Genomic DNA, 22930 nt, shown 5'->3' on the forward strand with positions numbered 1-22930 from the left:
CTCATTCTGAACTAAGGCAACAGACATATGCTTAAACACATTCTTCATTCCATGGTGAAATACTTCCGATGTGGGAGGTGGAAAGTGTGGGTTTGAATCTCTACTCTGGTTTTTCTATTTTCTGGTTTTGTTAGAATAGTACATAAGATCTCACCATTCTCCGTTTAAAAAAAAACTGTCTGATCCATGTTGGTGTGTGTTAGGCATGCTTTAAGAATGGTTACTAAATCAGGCACCAGGGGGCATCTAGTTCATTGGCCTCAGTCATATTTGAGAGATTAGGGCTGAATTCCAGCTGACATGGCTCTGGGCATGTACAGAAATCTAACTCTGGGCACACAAAGAACTTTGTTACAAAACGATGAGGTTTGACGTTAGCTCATCTCCAGTGCTTATTTAAGTACCACTTTTGATACTCTAATCCTAGGTTAGAGGAATCAGCTATTAGATAAAAGGACCAAAAAGTCCTGCTGAAGCGCGCAGTCTATACAGATGCTGGGAAAGCTAGGTCACACTAATGTGATGACACTTCCAGTAAACAACTGTTTTTTGTTTTTTTTTCCCTAAATCTGTCAGCAGCCACATAAATTGGTTTAAAAATGGCAGAGCCCAGCCTATGATTTGCTCCACTTTTCCCCCAGCAAATGTGTGTTCTGTTCACTACCGACATAAAGTATGCTGCTTATAGAAAACTGCATCACTTAGATGGATTCTACCTCGGGCTTTTTGAATGTCTGTACCTAGACCATGTGACTCAAATGGAGTAATAAGTTTAACAGTGGCCCATTTTAATTTCCTGTTACAATCAACAGAAAGACCTACAGGACTGAGCAGAATGCAGTTCTCTTGTTCTTTCAGTTAGAAAGAGGTCTCTTTAAAATAAAGGTAACCAACCCCCTTGCAAATAGCTCTGTACATCACTTAAGTGACACTGAAGCCCAGGTTTGGGACTTAAATGATCAATAAAACTGGGCTAAGGAAGGAAAACTTATGAATTCCTTATGCCAGTAGGATGGTATTTTTTCCCTTCCTTGTGGTTAAACTATTGTATCATATACGGGAAGAAAACTCTATCCAACATCAGCAATAAAAATAATGCAAGTTCACAAGACTAATGAGAAATTAATAAAATCCAAACCAAATTAATTAGAGTAAATCAATCACATTAAAAATTGAAGCAGATCATCTGGTATAAATCAACAGAGCTCCATTGAGGTATTTAATGGAGCCATCAAGGAAGCTCCATTTCACGAGTTTTAGTGAAGCGATTCTGACTAACCCAGCTGAGGATCTGATACGCAATTTCTACCCAACTAGGACTGTATACAAAGTCTCTGGAAACCTAAATATGTTGAAGTATTTGGTACTCACCAAAATACAAAGGGAGAGAATGCAGTAATTATTTTAGGACTATTTTCTACTGGCAATGACCTGGCTAACTTGCACTCACCCTATTTGATTCCCATGTGCGCTGTCTTTGAAGCAACAGAGTTTAGCATTTTGCATATTTCCCCCAAATATTCCTAAATGTGAAGCCAAGCAACATGGAAAAGCCTGCAGAGTCTTCTCACCAGCTAGGCTCTCCCTGAAACAGTCTACTACAGGTGTTCCTCTTTTTATTCTCTCTGCCTTCCTTCCTGATACACAAGATAATTTAGATATCAATATCACAAGGGCTTTCATGCAAAATTAACCAAGAGCAATAAGCGATGCTGCAAATCTCCAAAGCTCAAGAAAATGCAAATATAAATAATCACAACTATTTAATTCCATACCACCTTTGGCAACTATTTGTCAGTTTTTCATCACCTGCTATCACAGCAAAGTTTTATAATGCTAATAACCATTTCTGTTTTCATTATTCATCAGCTTTATAGATAACATTCCTGAAACCAATTTCTAGACTTGAAAAACAGAACAAGAATAATAAATATTCGTAACTATTCTGTATTTTACATAACCAAATTGTTGTTAAGTACATTCAGGCCTTCAAGGTCAGTAACTGAAGAACTTTTCAGAAGCCAAGATTGCAAACTTATTATTTTGTTCTTTACACTCCAGCTATTCCATAACTTTCAAATTGTTCTTGCAGCTAACTTGACTGTCAGAGTTAATGTAACAACTAGAGGGTAGAGGAAAATCAAAATACTCACTAAATGATTGGAGGTTCAAAGACCTCCTTATTTTATCTCCTCATTGTGTCATTCTCACTCCTGTTTAGGGACCAAGCAGGTGTTTATAGCTAAATTTATTTCTACTTAGTGTCTGTATGGAGGGAAATGCATGTTGATGAAGTCAAGTGTGACAATAGGAGACACTTTTGAAAGAGAAAAAAAAATCATTTCTTCTACAATTTAAACCAAACAAATTAAAAATGTAGACAAGGTTATGGAAATAATGGCTTTAACTGTACCTCATTAAAAACAGTTGGTTTTGACCCTGCTTTCCTAGTGTTCTTTTATTAACTTAAATGAGATACTGATGTGTAGCTGATGACTGGAGCCACTGAACTCCATTGTAAGCCCATGCTTCAGATTCCATGAATTAAAATGCCAAAAATATTCCCCTGGATTTTCTTCTGCCAGTAAGATTTGCTAATAAAAACCCCTCCTGTGCACTGCATCATATCAGGTCAAACATTATTTGGATTGAAATCTGAACACTGGTTTGCTCAAAACTTATGGCTTACCTTTGGAGTTTATTACACCAGCTGCAGTTGAAGCCAATCTGGGCAGTGACACATGGACCACAGCTGTTAAATTGGAGACAGGCTGGGAGACAGATAAATAAATAAAAATCAATACACACATTAATCTTATAAACAATTCTTACTACATTTACAAATCAAAAATAAATCCTTTCCAAAAGCATATTTAAGGCCCAGAGATTATTAGCGTTACCCATTAAAGACAGACTACCAACTCATACTATACAAATGCAAGCACAGAAAATACATTTGACCTTTAGGATTTAATTTGTATTGCATTTGTAAATTTAATCCCATTTCCACAAACCTCTTTTCAGTATAGCTACAAAATTTTTAGCATACTGTTATGTATTAAGGCTTTCCTTAAATGTTTTCTCTTTCTGGTCTAACATTTCTGGTAGACTCACTTTAGATAATATGTAGACAGTAAGACTGACAGGAAAGCATACAAGTAATGTAATTCGATTGGAGAAAGGATGCAAGCCATTTCAATTTCTCACAGTACTAGAGCTCACAATTTAGATTCTAAGATTTCTGAACAACGTTGTTTAACACTGGACAAAGAAGGTTGATGAATTGCAAGATGTTTTTGTAGATGTTCCTTTGAGATGGGATGTGCTACATATACAAGTTTCTGTGTTTGACTCTCGAGCATGAAAATTACTTCTTTTTCATGAACAAAAACTTACAAGAGACATGATGATTTTGGGAAACAATGCTATACAGCTATCATTCATGATCTACTGAAAATTGTAGGACCCTGACCTGCAAACTCATTTGAGATACAAGAGAACATGTGGTCTCCAATTCATCTGTAAGGAAGTTTTTCAAACTCAGATTATAGGGAAATATTTAAGAATGCTACATTTTTCAAACCTGGCATCTGTTTATATTTAATTTTACTTACTGGGTAGAGGTATCATCTCAACAGCTGACAGATTGGTAATCTTTGACATCTGTAGCTCAACCCTGTGGTACTCATAAATTGTTCTTCTACGGACATCTGCCAGGGAGGAAAAAACAAACCTGCATTTTCACTTATTATTTTGCAAGTTGTACTCCATGAGAAAACAATATGCTTAATAATTGATTACTGTAAATAAATGGTGTGTGTATTAACACACATACAATTTTTCCCCAGGATGAAAATTTAGCTTAAAAATGAGAGATTCATTTGAAACACCATCAGAGCTGACAGCTCAGGAGTTTTTCACTAATAAAGACTTTGAAAATGCTGACTGAGTTCTCACATATCTCATTAACTTGTTTAAGCAGAATTTCTATAGCTTATGTGCAAAGATATTTACAGTGTAATTCAGATATTTCTCAAGCTTAATGGTTTATAGAACTCCCTGGAACCTCATTTGTTGCCAAAACAGGCATGTGTATCAGGAATGGTTTCATCAAACAAAAATGGTTTCATCACTTGATTTATGTTGTTAGCTGGGGGTTAGCTCACATATTAATACTGAGGTATTTGCACTGCATTAAAATATATATTTTTTAATATCACAAAATAATAAAAATGTAAAGGGGGCCAAGACAAATAGTTTTCCAAAGGCAGCTGATTGTATAATTTTTGTACAGGTTGGTTCTACATAAGCATTTCAAGGTAGAAAATTCACTGTAAAGCCATACATGTTCTGTTTTGACAGACTGAAAACACTAGATGATGGTAACCCCAAAGCAGAAGTGAAACATGAAAAATACCATTAATTGTTGATTTCCTATTGAATAGCCTATTATTTATTCTGGTCGAACTTAATATTCTAGATATTAAGTGCATGACTTCAAGACACATTGGCAGGCCAGAACATTTGCCAATTAGAGGTTTCAAGTATACTTCTGGTCTGAAATAATAATGGCTGTTTCCAAGTGCCTTGAAGTCAAGATGATTTCCTTTTCAGAAGGCTGATCAAATTTCCACTGAAATCAATGCAAGCACCTTTCTTGACTTCCAAGGATCAAGCCAGAAGGGAAATGAGTGATTGCAAAGGATGAAAGATTTTCTCGGTCTATTTGATTTTCTGAGCTGATGAAAAAAAGAGGAAAAGGAATATGGATAGTTACAAACTTAAGCAGCTTCCTCCGCAGTTTGTGTTACTCATTCCGCATTGTATGATGGGACATCTCTCTCACTGATCAGAGGGACATGTTTTTATTGTCAACCCTTAAAAGGAATCTAGGGAATATTGTTTGATTCCCTAGCTGCTGCACAGTTATACAGCAGGTTTTTTTCATCACTTCTGCACAGGATGTTGCAGGACTTTCTTTTAGATGCAGAGAAAAAAAATTACATTAAAAGTAACAAAGACAGGCTGGCAGAACTGGACAATTTAGTCTGGAGAAGAGAAGGCCAAGGTGGGACTTAATAGCAGCCTTCAGCTACCTGAAGGGTGATTAAAAAGAAGATGAAGTTAGACTGGTCTCAGTGATGACAGACGACAGAGCAAGGGACAATGGCCTCAAGCAAGGGAACTTCAGTTTAGATATTAGGAAAAGCCCTATCACGATGATTAGTAAAGAAAGCACTGATACAGGTTACCCAGAGAGTTTGTAGAATCTCCATCCTTGGAGACATACATACAAAGCCTTGGTTAGGATGACATAATTGAGGGTGGTCCTGCCTTGCGCAGGGGGTTGGACTAGATGACTCCTGAGGTCCCTTCCAGCCCTAATTTTCCATGATTCTAAATAAATGTAATTTATCAATAAATACTAATTTCTACATGATATACTAGAAGAGACGCCTGTTTTTTATTCTGGAGAGCCTATATTGGCCTGGATGGAATAAGTCTGCTGGGATAAGTGGTATGGCTAGCCCTCGAAAGGACAAGTGCATGTGCTACTATCAGTACCAAGTGCAGGCGGTCAACAGCAATCTGTTGATGCCTGCTGAAAGCAGCAAAGCAAGCTCCAAGATGGGGCTGTATAGAGAGATCATGTGATATTTTGCCCTTTACTGACAAGACTCCTTGTAAAATGACTGCACCACACAGCTTCTCTGTTCTCCCTCACTACAGAAACTTTTAAGCACACATAGGCAGCAGACAATGCTACTTTTATATAACTCCCTGTGAGGTTTAAAAATGCTAATTAACTCAATTAGTTGTTTAGTTGAGACTGACTTCTACTATAATTTTATCTTTCATGCACTAATGACTTTTAGATTGGTACATTTATACATTCTAATGTCATACACATATTATATATATTCTAATATATAAATTATATATTATAGTTGCATATTACCGCAGAGCCATTTTGATTGGAGATAAGGCAGATCTTGGTTAAGCAAGACATCTACCCTGGAAAATGTGATTCCTGTCCAGACTTCCAAATGCATTGGACTAGAATACCTGCCAAGAGGAAGCTAATTTGGGCAGGGGTTGAGTAGATCTCCTGCCAACAGTGGAAGATTTATTCTCCCAGAATGTTTAGTTCAACAGAAGCACCCGCCAAATCAAAGTAATCAGGAAATGTGTTGGAAATGAACTCCTGCCAAAGCTGGAGGGTTTAATTTTTTTCCAAAGAAATCTTGATCCTTCTGTCCAAAAATATGTAGAGGAATACATAAATACAAATGATGGCATTGGCACTTTAAATGAACCCTGCTTCAATCTCTCATTATTAAAGGTTAACAGTTCAGATTCATTCACCATAATTCTAATAATTCCACGTCCACCCTGTTAAATGCCCAGTGGGACTTATAAAACATTAGCATTCACAGTTTTCCAAAGTTCCAGTGAAACAGATTTGGACACATGTAGATAATTATTAAAAATTACTAATATTTTATTTGATAATGTTATGCTAGTTGATTTCTCATCAGGGTAAGAGGACATTCCATTTAGGAGTAATTTTGCAGGTGGAGCAAGGCTTGACCTTTCCTTTTACAGGTGCAATTTATACCCACAAAATGTAATGTTCTATGGCAGTGCTTAGTATAAGAAATCCTAGCTTTTGAGTACTTGTGTGCATTAGATAAATTCTACATGTAGTATTTCCATGAACATGTTTATTGAAACATTTTACTTTTCTTTTCATCTTTGTTATCTGTTCTAATATTAAGTTGAACCCCCCCACCAAATTTATCATTCTTCAATAACAGTTCCTACTTCATTTCACTGGTTTCATTACAACATGGTCCAAATGGTTATTTGATTTATAATGGTTACTCTCAAAAATATCAACGCATTGTCTTTGAATACAAAACTACAGATACATTCTGAGCTTAAAGAGCTGAAGAGAAAATTAACCTCTTGAGGTAACTATATTTCTCAGCATTGTTGCCAATCTCTAGAAAGATAACGTGGTGTCACAAGGCCAATTGAAATAGTTATTTCAAGGGATTAAGCAGCATATCTGTAAATTATAGATGTCTAAGATACTAGATAGCACATTTTCTCCATAGTATTATCACAGTCGTTTCAAATGAAATAATGACATGTAAACATTACATGAATGAAAACTGCCAGAATTCACTAAATTACCTAAAGAATATAAGGGGTTCAAAAGACACTGCAGTAATAACAGAGTAGCAGAAGCATCTACAAAATATCTAAAAGGTCAGGTCCGTAACTGGTACTGAAATGTTTTTAATGTACATATCTGACAGATGTAAAATCTGATTGCATTTCTTCTGTTATATAAATTATCTTTTTTGCATAGGATTTCCAAACTAGAATGCACCATTTAGTAAATGATATTTCCTGGCATGCATGCTTAGACATGGATAAAGCACTCATTTACATTTTCTAGATTTATCTTCATGAAATAAAAAGGTTTCCTCAACTGAGGATTCCTAGAGAATCAGATCAGCAAGAATCACTAGCTGGGAAATAAGGAAAAAAACACCCTTATGGGTGTTTCACATGGGCATTTATACACATATTTTCGTGCTTGGATGCGCTGGAGATCCAGCACAGTGGAGCAGATACGATTAATCAAGTCTGCTCCACATGTGAGCTGATGTGTACCACGCTGCATCGCTTGTAGTTGTATAAGCAGCGAAATGCATGTCCGTTTGAAGAAAATGGAGGCAATGAGCTTTTGAACTAAAACACTTTCTATGCGTTTTAATTCAAAAGTGGACCGCTGTCATTTTCTGCATGCTGATGTGCATTTCACTGCTTATACAACTGCAAGCGACATAGCACCAGATGCTTTTCAAAGTGCCAGACACTGCAGTTCTTGCATTTGTAAAAATGCCTATTTCATCTGTTTTTAACTGTAATGGAGAAAAAACAATAGCCTGTTTACAAACAGCAAAATCAGGTACATGTTATGTGAATGACAGGTAAATTTAAAATATTACGCATTGCCAACAGTTTGTGAATTAGATAAATGATAAAGACGACAGTGGGAAACTTCAATTAAATCTAGCAATTAGTTTTCCATCACTAGCATCTCACTCTGTAGAACTGGTAGATCGATCAAAGTTTCACTTTAAGTGACAAAGTACAATCTCCAAGTATAGCTTTAGGATCAGTCATATTTTTAACTTCCATGGTGGACAGCCATCTACTACAGAATGTGAAGGAGTCCGAATTTAGTGCTGTTACCTACTAACATTAACAAACAGACATGAAATGCATACTATACCCCCAGAAGACAAGCTTGTGAACAAAAATCTATAACTTTACTGGATTCCAAGAACCACCGACTTAACACAGATAATGGTGTTATGGTTCATTATAATCTGACTTCTCCTTTGCCTACCCTCATTTAGCTCCACAGGTGATAATGGCTCTCTCCATTTTGAACCTAATTACATAATTAGGTTTACTTATTTCAACTGCTGCTTACTTGGTCTGTAACTACTTCTGATAACCATAGGTTTACTACCCACTTCCCTGTTTAATGTGATCACTTTAATTTGCATAATAGGGTTAAACAAAAGTAATTCTTTTAACTGGTGTTTAGTTTAGGCTGTATCTGCTTCTTTCCCAGACCTGGAGAATGACATTTTGTGTGTAAAAGCTTGTCTTACAGTTCCCTCAATTACAAAGTTAGTTCAGAAAAAGATATTACCAAACAAATCTTGCTTCTCATAGATTCCCTGGTCCATCATGGTTACAACCTTCCTACAATACTACTAAATCCACAGGGTACTGTTAGTAGTACAGTAAGTGCTGCTCCCTACAACCTACTACCATTTCAGAGAGTATTTCCACCTTGGTCTACTATACACCCAAGTGAAGATCTATAACTAAGAACAAAACCCCCATTTGTTTTGTACAAAACTTATTTTTTTATCACTCTGAAAATTATTCAACACTGCAAAGTCATAAATCACTCAAAGAATTTGCATCCCACTTAAAATTTACATAATGATCAAAAAGAAGAGTATCAGTTGAGAACATGCAGATCAAACACTAAACTCATATATTGTTGAACCAACAAATTAAACTCTAAATAATGTTTTTATGAGTAACGTAGAAAAAATGTCCAATAACAGAACATGCTCTGTTATAGATTCACAGATTATAGATTCAGAAGGGACCCAACAGACCCTGCCCCTGGCAGGAAAGAGGACCAAAGTCAGACAACCCGACCCAGGTGACTGTCAAGCCTCCTCTTGAAGACCTCCAAGTTAGGTGATCACCTGTCTTGGCAGCCCGTTCCAGATTCTGGCCACCCTTACTGTAAAAAAATTCTTCCTAATGTCTAACCTAAATCTACTCTCCATTAGTTTGCACCCATTATTCCTAGTTACTTCCTGGGGCGCTCTGGTAAACAGCGCATCCCCAATTCCCTGCTGTCCTCCCCTGCTAAACTTATAGGCAGCTACAAGGTCACCCCTCAGCCATCTTTTGTAAAGGCTGAAGTGATCCAGATCTCTCAACTTCGCTTCGTAGGGTCTTTCACAGAGACCACTAATCATGTGAGTGGCCCTCCTCTAAACCCTCTCCAGATTCTCTGTGTTTCTCTTGAAGTGCAGCACCCCAAACTGGACACAGTTGAACTGACCAGGAAAATATTTACTAGACAGTATTCTCTACTTCCTTGAAGCTTTACTTGTATTTGTGAGCCCAGCTCAGCTATACTTAGCTAGGGTTTGGGCACAGGAAACAAAGATATTTTGTACTACCAGTAGACCATATTGGTAATCTGGAAACTGGCTGGGGCCAGTAAAGCCCCTGGGAAAAGTTTGAGCTGCTTTAGAGTGTGTTAGTGCTGAGAATTTGAACCTTTGTATAATCATGTGGGTGTAAATGGCATTAAAACTTGCAAAAGCAGTAGGAAATTAGTTTCTTCATTTTCACCAAGGCTGCTGTGTTTTAGCTTGATGAACATGAAAACACAAACAGCAGACATGCTTCCTGGAGACTTCAGGAATGCAATTCTTTCAAGGCTCTCGTTGATGTAAACAAACCAGAACAAAATCTTCACCAGTTTTAGCATGCAGAAGTATCCCTTAATTATAGGTGCTTGAATTACATTATATATTGAGTGTCACTAATTGCGCTGAAACTGGAATGTTACTAATAAATAACTAAGCTGCAATTCTGATTTGCACACATAGAGTAATTAGAGTGTTATTAAACCTTAGGTTGCCAAAGTATACATTTCCTAAAATAGCTGTACCTGCTATAACAAGAGTCTAGTCTGAAAATACTATGATACTTCATCACAGAGAGTTGCAATAGGAAGTCTAGGAACCCAGCAGTATGTTGTGTGAAAAAAATCAACATTTAACATCATTTTACCACTGAAATTTGTTCTCTTAGGCCCCTGGCAAACTTTGCATTTGTTACATTTTACATGAGACAAGTATTGCACGACAAATTGTTAACATTCCAGAACATACTTTAAAATTATTGCAAGGTACTTCCATGCCACAAGGAAGTTGCTGTTTCATCCAGCAACTATTATACAGCTGATCTACCACTTTCATCCAGCAACCCCCTGGTTTAATGTATGGACCATTCGTTGCATCATACTCACATATACTGCATGAAAAAAGCGATGTCTGCCAGGGGACCTATGAAATACTGCCTATAAGCAGGGTTGAGATTTGCTAAGTTTTCTATTGCTGAACATGACGTTTTTTCATTTTAATCAGGAGCAAATTAATATAACTAAAAGAGGAATAGGAAGGTATGGGGGGGAAGAGAAAGGAGAAGTTAGAGGGAATTTAGGAGCAGAGTGTTGGAGCTTGAGAGTCAGAAGAATGGAGGTAGTAAAGTTTGAAGAACTGAGGAAGGTTTAGGAATGGAGAGGAAGGGCTGGTTTTACAAAGAAGAGAAAAATAAGAACCTTTGAAAAGTCAGTGGCAGTAAAGAGCAGTGAGCTAATAGTTAGCATAGTGAAGACGATAAAGGAAAACAGATAGAAAACTTGCCGAAGTAGGTAAGTAACTTCGTTATAATAAATAATAATGTTCTTAGGTTTAAATATTGCCAAAGTGCTCCCAGACTACGAACATATGCATATAGAGTCATGCTTGAATTGCAAGCATGCGTGTGGTAGAATGCAGCAACCATACTGCACAGCATTTGGCAGGGTACTAAAAGTTTATTTTTAATATTAAACCAATAATAATGGAACAATATAAACACCTCACAAAAAAAAGCAGTTAAACAAAAAGCCCACCTACCCAAATCACACATCTTCCTATTTACTCTTCCTTCCAGTAGTAATGGGGAAAATCCTAAGACAGTTCTAATAGATACATTCTTCTGTAGGAAGAGAGCAAAGTGGAACTACTTTGTGGAAAAGAGTAAGAAATGCATATTAATAACAATATAGTGCCTGCAGAAGTCATAGACGTATTCAAAGTGTTGGCATTATTGGAATTGCTTTCCAAGCTTGACCTATCAATAAATGCATCACTTTTTAATGTTTTGTTTTATAAATGTAACACCCCTCCCCTCACACACTCTGGATTGTATACTGTGTTTTGTGTGTTTTGATATGGGCCCCTGTTGTTCTGCCATGTGCTCAGCACATGGCAAGCTAGAGCCTCTTTCTGGGGAAAATATGTTAAATCCTCTGGCCTCATTAGCCAAAGGAAGCAGGGGATTATTCAGGCAAATTGGTGGGGGGAAAAACTAAAATGTACCCCTCCTTGATTGGACAAGACTTGAGTGAGGTCACACTGGGTATATAAGAACAACTCACTAAAGTTCTGGGGCTCTTATTCATTGGCCTGCTGAGAGCTGCACAGCAATATTGCGAGCCAGAAAGCCTACTCCGTATGGGGGAGGTCTCCCCCTGGTCTCTGATCTCCCCCCCTCTTCACTAGAGAGGCAAGCAAACACTATTTGAAGGGAAAACTTCAGGTAGATGGAGAGAAAGTCTGTTTTGGAGTTTGAGTGTCCCATTTCCTCCTCCCTCCCCCCCCCCTTTTCTTTTTTTAAAGTGGGGTTAACACCATGGGCATGTTAATCACTGAAGCAGCTGCCCAGGAATGGGTCCTGGCAGTTACTGGCTAAAGGCGTCTGGCCCCCTCTGTTTTGTAATTGTATTGTCTGAGCATGGGGTAGTGCTGAGACTGGTTGTCTGGGCTGCAGTCATAGGCCTGAGCCTTTTTTCCCTGTGCTGTCTCTGCAGATTTGGTGTTTCAGGCCTGGCCGACTTTTGCTGCCCAGTTCAGGCCCAGTGATGTAGGCCTGACCTCTTCTTCAAAGTTTTCTTTTTGCAGTTTTTGCCCAGCAGAGCTGGGATTGGGACTAGGACTAGGGGTGCAGCATATGGATGAAAGCCTCAAGGCCACCACATGGAAGTGGGGATTGCCCTACAGGGTGGCAGGAAGCAATGAGGGTCCCCTTGCAACACAGAAGGACCCACGCTCTGTAGCAGCTTCCCACAGCCCAGCGAATACAAGGAGCAGCTCAAAGGACTCTCCAGTGAAGCCCCCTCTCCAGCCCATTGCTGAAGGGCAGGTACAAGGGTACAAAACCCTGGAATTGCCTTTTGGGTGAGCCCCAAGTCCCAGACTGCCCAGGCATCGGTGAAGCCTCCCCAAGACAGTGCTGTAGTTGGTAGTGTTTTAAATTGTATTTAGTGCTTTCTTTGTTTTGTTTGCCTTTGTTTTCAGCAATACATTTATCCTCTGTGTTTACACTGCTTGCGAGGACGGTGTTTTGTTTATGCGGGATACCCTAGTAATTTATTCAGTGTTTCCCAGGTTCTTTGGGTGGGGGCTTGAGCCAAGGTAAAATAAATTTATATCCCAAAATTGAACCTGGCCCTTGCTGCTGCCAGCTGGTTCTTGGCAGAAGGGTTACATAAGAAAAAACAAGTGAATTAAAGCTAAGCAACTCAACTGCCTGTTTCCCCTGTTGAATTTTCTGTCAATGAGGCCTAAAATATATAAAATATATACATAACTGTGTATGGCTTTAACTCATATTTAACAGGCAAACTAAAACATATCAATGATATACCCTTTAGATAATGATTGACCTCAATTCTGTCTTAGTGTTTGAGAGTTTACCTCAGCCATTCTAAGAATTCTCTATGGAGAAAAACAGTTATTTGGGTTTGCTTCCAGTTCTTATAAACCATCCCTATTTTATATTGATCAAATACATTTTTAGTGAAATAACCACCCATAACAAAAATGAAATGTCTCCAAATCAGATTGTCAGAGGCATGTTTCATTCATTTCTTCTTTATCAAAATTAATTAAACAGTTTATGCCTGGCTTTGTAGTTAAATTATTTTGTAAAGTATTTACAAAATTCAGCTGTTTTCCCCTGTTAACCAGTGGTTAAAGGATCCAAGAACTAGTTCTAAGCTGACTCTGGTAAGAAGGAGGGCCCTATGCTTGAGCCAGATTTTCAGAAGTGCTGAGTACGCACAATTCTAATTAAAGTGAATGGGAGCTTCAGCTATTCGGAACGTCTGAAAAACATGCCTTTAAGGTCATGTTCACTAGCTGGGCAATCGTAGAGGCAAATGGAAGATAACTATTTTACCATCAGGCCCCTCTGGAATCCTGCATTGCATACTTTAGTCAATGAACATACAGCTATGAACTTTAAAAAAAGATATTGTCTCACTTTTACAATCTTTTCTCCAATGCTTGATGAAGGGTATTTGTGTCCGAAAGCTTGCAATTAAAGAATTTTTTTGCAAAAATCTTGTTGGTCTAATAAAAAATATCAACTCTACTAAGCATCCTGATTGCTTTTTCCTCTAGACAAATACGGCTACGACCTGGATACCTGACACATGGAAGATATTGAATTTTAGCCAATTTTTAAAATGAAATCTTCATATTTTCCCAAGCAGAAAGACACTGCTCCTGCCATGTTTCAAAGTAATCTGCATCACCACAGAACCTCACAAGAGGTGAGAGACTCCATAGCAGCTACAAACTGACTACCCAGAGGAGTTTTCCTCTGTTGACTTCTCTGAGAAATCCTATGAAATATGAACTTTCATTTCTACCCAGGAGAACTTTTACAATCTTTTTGCCAATGCCTGATGAAGGGTTTTTGTGCCCAAAAGCTTTCAATTAAAGAATTTTTTCCCCAAATATCTTGTTGGTCTAATAAAAGATATCATCTCTACTGTGAGTCCTGATTGCTAGTCTCACTAAGACTCTGAAAATACTTTTGATTTTCATTTTATTTCAGGGAGCAGGAAATGAAAAACAAACATGTGAACCAGATGTAGTTCTGTAAAATGCCTGGTATAGAGAAATATTCACAGTGACTCACAAAGTGTAGCCGTGTGCCAGTGTGTCTGTTTTTTCCAGTTGACTTTCCAATTAGTTTTAAAAAAAAATAGTCTTATTAGCCCAAAATAGATTATTATCAAAAAATTATGCCAAAAATAGCCAACATACCAAAGATAGTTGTTCAAGACAAAACATGTGACCCAAGTGGATAATATCAAATGTAGATTAGCAGTTGCCTATGGTTTAGGAGCCACCAAAGAATTAACTCTTTTATGAAAGAGGAGGTGACATGAACCAAATAAAATATTCAGCTTGTAGTCAAGGGAATTTCACTTTTGAATTAGCATCCACTGATGAGACAACATCTGGAATGGTTTTTATTATATACCTGAGTACACATCTTCGTTAAGTGAAGGTCACCTCACATTTCTTAAAGACTTGACCCTAGACCAGGGGTGGGCAAAATATGGCCTGTGGGCTGGATCTGGCCCACCACGCACTTTCATCCAGGCTGCAGCACCCACCAACAAATTGTGTCCCACCCAGTCTTTCCACCCATGAGGATGGGAGTGAGGCACCCACATGTACACACAGCCCCAAACATACTCTATTGCCTTGCTCCCATGCTCATGGGAGGAAAGCCCAGACAGCAGGCAGCTTCCGCGTGGGGCTGCTGCAGCCCCAGGGGCCTGCTCTGCTTCCCTGGTCTACTGCTGTCTCCACACAGCACATAGGGAAGAGGCAGGGGCAGGGCTGCAGCTGGGCAGGAGCACTGAGCAAGGGGCTGGGGCTGATGGCAGCATAGAGCCTGTGCCCAGGGGAGGTGATGGCAGTGTGGAGCTTGGGTGGGCAGTGTGTGAGTGTGAGGGAGGATGGGGTTTATGGGGACCCTCCATACACTCCTTCCATGGCACGCAGCCCTGGCAGGAAGGGGCAGCAGCAGGTGGGGTGCTTGGGGCACAGGTGCCCGGCAGGGCACAGCTCCAGCCATCACTGCACATTGCAGTGAGGGGTGCAGCCTCCACTAGGCAGTATGTATTGCCTGTGCTTCCTGCCACTCACACACAGGGGCACGGGAAGGAAGCCCTGCATGCTGGAGCCAGCTGCCTTTCCTACTAGAGCTGTGCAGAAGTGGAGAGAAACCTCAGCTGGTAAACCCAGCTGCCTTCCCCGCCCCCCAGGGGAAGTTACCTGGGGCTTCTCTTTCCTGCTGAGCAGCCCCACCAGGGAAAGCAGCTGGCTCTAGCATGCAGGGCTTCCTTCTCATGCTGTGTGAGTGCAGGAGCTGTGAATGAGTGGCAGTGAGCACTGGCAATAATGACTGTTCAGGGGAGGCTGCACTCCTTGCTGCAATGTGCAGCACTGGCCAGAGCCACACCCCACTGGGGGCCTGTGCCCTGAGTGCCCCATCTCCTGCTATACCATGGGGGAAATGTGTGTGGGGTCCTCACACTCACCCCCACTCTCCCTCACACCCCACATAGCCACACCCTGTCCCCACATCCCCCCCACATATACACAACCCGCCAACATACACTATGCTGCTCCACAAATGGCCACACCCCCCCAGATCCCCCCACAGCTCCCCACACCCTACCACACACACACCAACACATCCCAGACCCCACCATACACATCCATCACACACATACATACACATCTCCCCCACCACACCCCCCTGGCTCTTCCCTGCCAATGCAGTTTGAATGATTTCTTCAATATAGGTTGCAGAATTGTACAGGTGAGATCTGATCTTTACGTTAATGTTTCCTTATTTCTACTGGAAATCTCACCTCATACAGTCTAGGATTGTATGTGCATTTTTCATGGACTCATTGCATTCCTGGCTCATAGTTATCCTGTTAATAAATACACTCCAGTCTTTCTTTTCCTCTGTCACTTCCAACTGGTCTCTTTCCAACTTAGCATAAATTCTTGATATTCGCAGAACATAATATTGTAACTTGTACTGCTTAATTTCATCCTATAGCTATGACTTCAGACCTTGGGCATCCAGTTCATCCCATATGATACCCTGTTCTTCCTCTGTACTTGACATGCTTCCCACCCTTATGTCACCTGCAAATTCAGTTAGTATACTCCTCCTTTAACTGCTTAAGCCACTAATGCATTTTGTAAACAAGATTGGTCTGAAGACCTATCCTTGAAGTACTGGATGAGGAATCTCCAGAGGAATTCCAAGAGAATATAATGTAGAATACCTGATTAAGGACAAAAACCCAGCTTAGATCCCTGTGTAGTACGACTATAAAATATGAATGAGAAATATGGTTTCACAAAAAATACTACAATTAAAAATAGACAGGTGAGGTTCTTTGGGTGAACCTGATATCTTTTATTAGACCAACTTAAATAGTTCAAAAAAATTTTTTTGGCAAGCTTTTGGGTTAAAAACCCTTCATCAGGCTGAGGAAGTCTCTGCACTTGGTGTGTGCTCTTCCTGGGTGGAATGAATAGTAAAAAAAGCCAGAGGCTAGCTTGGTATGCATGTGAGACAGGCAGTCAGTGAAGATGTAAAGTGAGTGAAGGCAATCAGTGAAGGCTGTCTCACCTACTGACTCCTCAGTTTACATCTTCACTGACTGCCTGTCTCACATGCATACCAGCCCAGCCTCTGGCTTCTTTACTATTCATTCCACACAGGAAGAGCACACATCAACTGCAGAGACTTCCTCAGCCTGATGAAGGGTTTTTTTAACCCGAAAGCTTGCCAACATTTCTTTTTCCAACTATTTAAGTTGGTCTAATAAAGGATTTCAAATTCACCCAAAGAACCTTGTCTGCCCGTGTTCTTAGAGCAACACGGCTACAACCTACACCCTGTAACAATTAAAAATATGCTTTCTTTTAAATATAAAATATACATTGTATAAAATATACAGCAGATCTCAATTGATATATAACGGGTTTTGTTGAATAGCTCCTCAGGACAATATAGCTATAGAGAAAGGCTTTTATCTTAAGTTGATTGCATAGTCTTAGGGACAGTATCAGATGAGAACTAACGCACTCATGTGAGAATATCTGCATCTTCTTCAGGGACAAAAGAAGCAGCAATTTAGATTCCTTCTGTGTCTTCAAAAATCAACAAATACAGTAAAACAACTACCCTTTCATTTCACTTTTGCAGTAATTGACTGGAGCTATGGTTGATTTAACACCTCTGAAAGACAAGAATGCATGAATATGCATATTTAAAGAGCAGCTAACATTGGCGCTCTATGGACTAAGATTATTTAACACTGCTGTCAGGATAGTATCATATTGCCTGCACATACTAATATAAATTTGTTTTGTCAGAAGAATTATTTGGCTTCAGGAAATTTTGACTGCAAATTGGCTATTCCTTTGAATGATACTACCTATGATATAAATTGCAAATTGAGAGGAAACAAGTTACCAAGGTTCTTACTCTTTACAAAATAGGATTCTCATGAAAGTGAATAAATTAAAGCAGTACTTCCTAAAATGGTGTGGAAAGGAAGCTATCAAAATGGAATCTAGAAAAATCATGATGCAGGTCATCAAAGAATTCATTTCTAAGCACTTGGAGGAAAAGAAAGTGATCAGAAACAGTTAGTGTGGATTCACCAAGAGCAAATCAGGCCTGACCAAATTGATTGCCTTCTATGATGAGATTACTGCCTATGTGGATGTGGGGAAAGAATTGGATGTGATATACCTTGAGTTTAGCAAGGCTTTTGATACCATTTCCCACAGCATTGTTGCAAGCAAGGTAAGGAAGTATGGGTTGGATGAACAGACTGTAAGGTAGACTGAAAGCTGGCTGGATCATCAGGCTCCCCAGGTAGTGATCAGTGGCTCAATATCTAGTTGGTAGCCAGAATCAAGTGGAGTGCCCCAGGGGGTGGTTTTGTTCAATATCTTCTTTAATGATCTGGAAGATGGGATGGAGTATACCCTCAGCAAATTTGGGGATGACACCAAGCTGGGGGGGTGTAACAGATACACTGGCGGGTAGGGCTACGATTCACAGTGACCTCTACAAATTGGAAGACTGGGCCAAAAGAAATCGCATGAGGTTCAGTAAGGACAAGTGCAAAGTCCTGCACTTAAGATGGAAAAACCCCATGCACCGATACAGGTTTGAGCCTAACTGACTAAGCAGCAGCTGTGCAAAAAAGGACCTGTGAGTTACAGTGGACAATACAATGGATCCAAGTCAGCAGTGTCCTTGTTGCCAAGAAGGCTAATAGCATACTGGGCTGCATTAGTAGGAGTGTTCCCAGCAGATTGACAGAAGCAATTACTCCCCTCTATTCTGCACTGGTGAGACCACATCTGGAACACTGTGTCCAGTTTTGGGACACCCCACTACAGAAAGGATGTGGACAGAAGGGGTGTGTGAAATGGACCCTATTCTATTCAAATTTGGCGTGAATCAGGAACAGTGATTCGATTCATTGATTCGGATCACTGTCCCCAATTCAATTCAGCTGAATCCGAAACTGAAGATTTGATAGTTTCATAGTTAGTAGGGTCGAAAGGGACCTAAGCAAATCAAGTCCGACCCCCTGTCATGGCAGGAAAGAGTACTGGGGACAAACGACCCAAGCAATGTGATTATCTAGCCTTGTCTTAAAGACCCCCAGGGTAGAAGCCAGCACCACTTCGCTTGGAAGTTGGTTCCAGATCCTAGCTGCCCTGACCGTGAAGTAGCGCCTCCTGATATCTAGCCTAAATCTACCCTCTACCAGCTTGTGACCGTTATTCCTGGTCACTCCTGGCAGTGCTCGGGGAAACAGGGGCTTCCCCAGTGCCTGCTGATCCCCCCTGACTAGTTTGTAACAGGCCACTAGATCCCCCCTCAGCCTTCTCTTGTGGAGGCTGAACAGGTTCAGGTCCCGTAGCCTCTCCTCGTAGGGTCTGCCCTGCTGCCCCCTGATCATGCGAGTGGCCCTCCTCTGGACCCTCTCCATGTTGTCCACATCCCTCTTGAAGTGCGGTGCCCAGAACTGGACGCAGTACTCCAGCTGTGGCCTGACCAGTGCCGCATAGAGGGGGAGGATCACCTCCTTGGACCTGCTCGAGATGCATCTGTGGATGCATGACAAGGTGCGGTTGGCCTTCCTGACTGCATCCCCACACTGCTGGCCCATGTTCATCTTGGCATCAATGATGACTCCAAGATCCTTTTCTGCCTCTGTACTGATAAGAAGGGAGTTCCCCAGCCTGTAGGTATGCTGCTGGTTCTTCCTCCCCAGGTGCATCACCTTGCACTTGTCGGTGTTGAATCCCATCCTATTCTCATCCGCCCACCCCTGTAACCTGTCTAGGTCCGATTGCAGCCTATTCCTCCCTTCTAGCGTGCCCACATCCCCCCACATCTTAGTGTCATCAGCAAATTTGAACAGGGTGCTTTTTACCCCCTCGTCCAAGTCACTGATGAAGATGTTGAACAGTGCGGGCCCGAGGACCGAGCCCTGGGGGACCCCACTGCCCACATCCCTCCAGGTCGAAAATGACCCATCCACCACCACTCTCTGGGTGCGGCCCTCCAGCCAGTTGGTGACCCATTTGACTGTGTGGGTGTCGACACCACAGTCCCCCAGTTTCTTAATGAGAACAGGGTGAGAGACAGTGTCGAAGGCCTTCCGAAAGTCCAGAAAGACTATGTCCACTGCTACCCCTGCATCTAAGGATTTGGTGACCTGGTCGTAGAAGGCCACCAGGTTGGTCTGACAGGACCTGCCTCTAATGAACCCGTGTTGGTTGCCCCTAAGCATAATCTCCCCTGCTGGCCCCTCGTGGACATGTGCCAGAATAATTCTCTCAAAAAGCTTACCCAGGATTGAGGTAAGACTAATTGGCCTATAGTTTCCTGGGTCCTCCTTCCTCCCTTTTTTGAAGATGGGAACCACATTGGTTCTCTTCCAGTCCTCTGGTACCACACCAGAGCACCATGAGTGCTCGTAAAGCCGTGCCAGGGGTCCCGCAATGACCTCAGCTAATTCCCTCAGCACTCTGGGGTAGAGATCGTCCGGACCAGTTGATTTAAATATGTCCAGTCCCTCCAGAAGTTCCCTGATTAGATCCTCATTGACCCTTGGCCTAGGTGCGTCTTCCCTGGGGCCTGAGGGGGGTCCAGTGGGGGGGCTGATTTGGTCCCTGCTTAGGAAAATGGAGGCAAAGAAGTCGTTAAATAGGTTAGCTTTGTCATCTGGTGTGACGACCAAATTTTCTAGCGTGTGTTGCAGGGGCCCCACATTACCCGGTACCTTCTTTGTGCTCCCTATGTATTTAAAAAAGGTCTTCTTGTTGTCCTTGATCCGGGTAGCTAGTCCCAGTTCCGTCTCCGCCTTGGCCTTCCTGACTGCCCCCCTGCATCTCGGAGCAATTGCAGTATAGTCCTCCTTGGTGATGGCCCCTCCCTTCCATTGGGTGTACGCCTCCCCTTTAGCTAGAAGATGCTGATTTGGAGAATCAGTGATTCAGCCACAGACACAGCCTTAAATGTTTGTCTACATACCTGCAGGTACCAGGCATGGCTCATGAATGCTGCGATACTGGGGCGGATGGAGCATCCCACAGAAGTGTGCTCCTCCCTTCCCCCCGCCCTGCATGCTTGGTGGTGAACTCAGAAGTGGACCGGAAGAACTTCCAGGTCTGCTGGGAAGCACACTGGCCCCGCCCCCCCGTGTACCCCCCAGCTTGGTGATCAGCCAGGGGAGGACCCCAGGTGCCCCCCCAGACCCCAGAGGCACCAGTTGCCAAGCTAGGCGGAGTGCAGAGGGGCTCCCCAGTGCACTCCCTGGCAGACCCGGAAGTGGATTGGAAGTACTTCTGGTTCAATTCCAGGTCTGCTGCTGAGCATGTTTATGACCCCCCCATGCTTTTGTGGGATGCTCCATCTGCCCCAGCATCACAACATTCATGAGCTGCCTGCTATCTAGAGGTATGCAGAAAAAACATTTAAAGCTGTGCCTTCGTCTGAATCGCCAACTCTTTCCAAATTGATTTGGAGGGTTCCAATTCGATGTGGAGAGATTAAAGAGTCTCCTGATTCAATTCAGATTCAGAGATTTGGCCACCAAAGCAAGCCAAATCTCTGCTGAATTGAATCAGTGACTGAAGGTTCACACAGCTGTAGTAAACAAGTTGGAGACAGTCTAGCATAGAGCAATGAAAGTGGTTCAGGGATGGGGCACATGACTTCTGAGGACAGGCTGAGAGAACTGGGCTTATTTAGTCTTCAGAAGAGAAGATTTGATTTGATAGCAGCCTTTAACTATCTGAAGGGTGGTTCCAAAGAGGATGGAACTAGGCTGTTATCAGTTGTGGTAGATGACAGAATAAGGAGCAATGGTCTCAAGTTGCAGCAACAGTAGTTTAGGCTGGATGTTAATAAACATTTTCTCACTAGGAAGCTGGTGAAGCACTGGAGTGGGTTACCTAGAAAGGTGATTGAACCTCCATCCTTGGAAGTTTTTAAGGCCTGGTTCGATAAAGCCCTGGCTGGAATGATCTACTTGGGGATGGTGCTGCTTTGAGCAGGCAGTTGGACTAGATGACCTCCTGAGGTCCCTTCCAACCCTAATTTTCTATGATTCTTTAGGCTTGCCACATCTTACCCTTCCTGGGAGATGAATTAGGCTGGATGGGGTTGAAACTGAGCAGCCAATAAGGCAAGATTCATGGTACCAGAAAGAGAGTGAGCAAAAGGGTGTGTGTTATCTCCCAGTGATAAGAGAACTCCCTTTGGAGAGGGAAGTCTAGGGTTCTGATCCCTGCTTCCAGGGGCATTTTAGCATACAAAGTCATTGGTTATAACATGCAACTAATCCTGGCAGCAGGGACACTATAATTTAGAGTTACAATCATGGTTTTTGCTTTCTTTTTTCTCACCCCTTGGTCCTGGTACTCTTTGCTGTCCACTGGTCTAGCATCAATAAGAGGCACAGAGCCTCTTTGATAGTATGGCAAAGTTAGGACATTCTCCTGGGACATGGGAAATATAAGTCTCCCGTTTCCTGGACAAGGCTCTAACCACTAAGATATTGGACAAAGGTGAATAACTATTCACTGTTGTGATTTTTGAGCAGCATTCGCTGCTGTCAATGCAAGTTAAGCGTATTCAAGCTTTATCCACTGGCAGACATCTCTCCAAAGGTTTAGCAACAGTATGAATTCCAAAAGAGCTCAGACAAGCATTAGGGACATTAGGGATCATGGTACATCTGGCAGTACCATCTGCAATACTTTCAAACATTCATAGAAGCTTTAATATAAGCATGTTGGGAGCTGAAGGGAAAATAAAGGTGTCTAATGATTTTTGTGGGTGGTGGAGCAGGGCTGATTTAAATCTGTCTTTGGAACTTCAGTGACTAAACACTAAGGTGCTATTGAGGTACTTAACAAATCAAATTGAATTTGGCCCTTACACTGTTAGTCTGGAGCCAGATAAACTGAACTGGTTCAGCCAACATGAAAGATATTGGATAAAGCCTTTAGGGCTTATCCCAAGAAGCAGGGAGCACTTGTAGTCCTTATTTACTCCAACTGGGAGGTTATTAACTACTCTGCACCATAAAAAGTACAGTGTGAAT

At 41.4% G+C, this 22930-nt stretch overlaps 1 protein-coding gene across 1 annotated transcript in view; it reads right to left on the reverse strand.

Moving 5' to 3' along the window:
- PLXDC2 (plexin domain containing 2) overlaps positions 1-22930 on the reverse strand; it is a 467547-nt gene that overhangs the window by 119998 nt on the left and 324619 nt on the right. The window contains exons 8-9 of the mRNA XM_019508320.1: positions 3615-3710; positions 2690-2771 (exon numbers count right to left, since the gene is read on the reverse strand). Of these exons, the coding sequence (XP_019363865.1) occupies positions 2690-2771; positions 3615-3710 (178 nt within the window). The remainder of the gene's footprint in view (positions 1-2689; positions 2772-3614; positions 3711-22930) is intronic.

This window comes from Gavialis gangeticus, unplaced genomic scaffold (genome assembly GCF_001723915.1).
Source record: "Gavialis gangeticus isolate Ggan-Ray unplaced genomic scaffold, GavGan_comp1, whole genome shotgun sequence".
Classification (NCBI taxonomy): domain Eukaryota; kingdom Metazoa; phylum Chordata; order Crocodylia; family Gavialidae; genus Gavialis; species Gavialis gangeticus.